Here is a 1649-nt window from a genome sequence, read left to right on the forward strand (position 1 = left end):
TTTTTTTTTTTCTTCCAAATATCAAACACCAGTATGAAGCTTGACCCTGTGTGTTCAGCTGACACTGTGTACACAACCTAACTGATTACAGGTCAGATTACAAGGTTTGTATTCTCACTGCAAATACAACACCATCACAGAAACACTGTAATGAGAGCTGGTGACAAGTCCTGAATCTGGGTTGGAGAAAAAAGAAAAAATTCTATGGGAGAAATCTATCATCCAGACACTACACGGCAATACAGTAAACAACTGGTTGCTTCCTTATTTTCAAGTGTCCTTTGTGGAAATGTATGCCCCATTCAATCTGTCAGTCTGCAAGGATGAAATAGAAAAACCAAAAATAAATTACCCACCACAATAAACTCAGCACAAAATCTGTGCTACGATTTCAAGTAGAAAACACAGAAAATATCAAATTATAAAGCAAACAGATGCCTGTAGATTTGTAAACAACTTCTCTGCAGGTGATTGTTCAACCCACACAAGCATCCACAGACCAACGGTTCACGGCCAGTGTGTGAGTATGTACTTCAGCACGGCTACTCTCTTTGTGTACGTCTGGGCTCTCAGTCCCAGACCTGTTTTCAGGATTTGCACATCAGACGTGTCACTACAGCTGTCTGATTTCCCCTCGCGCTGCTGTTTAATTGCTGTTCTGAGCTTCCAAGCTCTTCTGGGATGTCCATGCTCATTACTGAGACATCCCTGATGAGGAGCAGGAGGAGCAGGTTTGTCACTTTGGCCAAAGTCACGATGAAAATGATTTTTTTTTAACAATGTGTAGTGTACTCTGATGAAGTTTTTTTTGTTTTTTAAAGAGACTCTAAATCCAGTAAATATGAACGGAATTTTGAGCGATAGTTATCATGTTTTCACTTCAATTGAACACACATTTGCATAAGCTACGGTCACATACACTCTGTAACAGCAATGCTTATGCAAACTATTTGAAATAAACTTGTGATATTTGTCACAGTTTGCCCTCTTTTCTCTAAATCCTTCTTGTCTTTTTCTCCTGTGGTTTGTTCAATAAATATGTAAAAATAAACTTGGCTGTCTGAATCTCTATAAGCCCATTCATCTGTGGCAGCGCTGGAGCTACAGCGCCATCATTGTACTTTTCTTCACACTGAAGCTAATTTCGTGGTGACTCATATTTGTGAGGACACACTGAAGCATTTGGAAACAGTACCAATACAAATCTAAATGCTACTAAATTAAAGCCTGAATGCTTTGGTACTCATATTCTCCAACCTGTATGCAGTTTTGTAGCCTGAGAAAGCATCATCACAGGCTGTTTTGTATTTTGATGAAAAAAAAGAACACATTTCACATGGGTTTCTAGGCTTAAAAAAGTCATTTTGTCTTTGTGTCTTACCTCCTGTGTTGTTGCTAGGAGACACTGGTTCGTTGCTCTGATTGGCAGGTTGGTCCGTCAGTCTTTTGGTGTCGGTGTTATTGGAGGGTTTGTGGGATTTCTTGTTCTTGATGAGAATTTTTCCCATCAGCTCCTGAGGACTGGGCAGGGGGACACCCGCCTCCAGCTACAAACACACACAATGGAGATCACAGCACAATTGTGTGTTTCTGTGTGTGTGTGTGTGTGTGTGTTTGTGTGTGTGTGTATATATGTGTGTGTGTGTGTG

The 1649-nt window shown here is 40.3% G+C and overlaps 1 protein-coding gene across 1 annotated transcript in view; it reads right to left on the reverse strand.

Annotated features, from left to right (window-relative positions):
- LOC116705016 (1-phosphatidylinositol 4,5-bisphosphate phosphodiesterase beta-1) overlaps positions 1 to 1649 on the reverse strand; it is a gene marked incomplete in the record, with an annotated part of 36209 nt that overhangs the window by 19495 nt on the left and 15065 nt on the right. Inside the window, 1 exon segment of the mRNA XM_032540852.1 lies at positions 1382 to 1547. Within this exon segment, the coding sequence (XP_032396743.1) occupies positions 1382 to 1547 (166 nt within the window).

This window comes from Etheostoma spectabile, chromosome 17 (assembly GCF_008692095.1).
Source record: "Etheostoma spectabile isolate EspeVRDwgs_2016 chromosome 17, UIUC_Espe_1.0, whole genome shotgun sequence".
Classification (NCBI taxonomy): domain Eukaryota; kingdom Metazoa; phylum Chordata; class Actinopteri; order Perciformes; family Percidae; genus Etheostoma; species Etheostoma spectabile.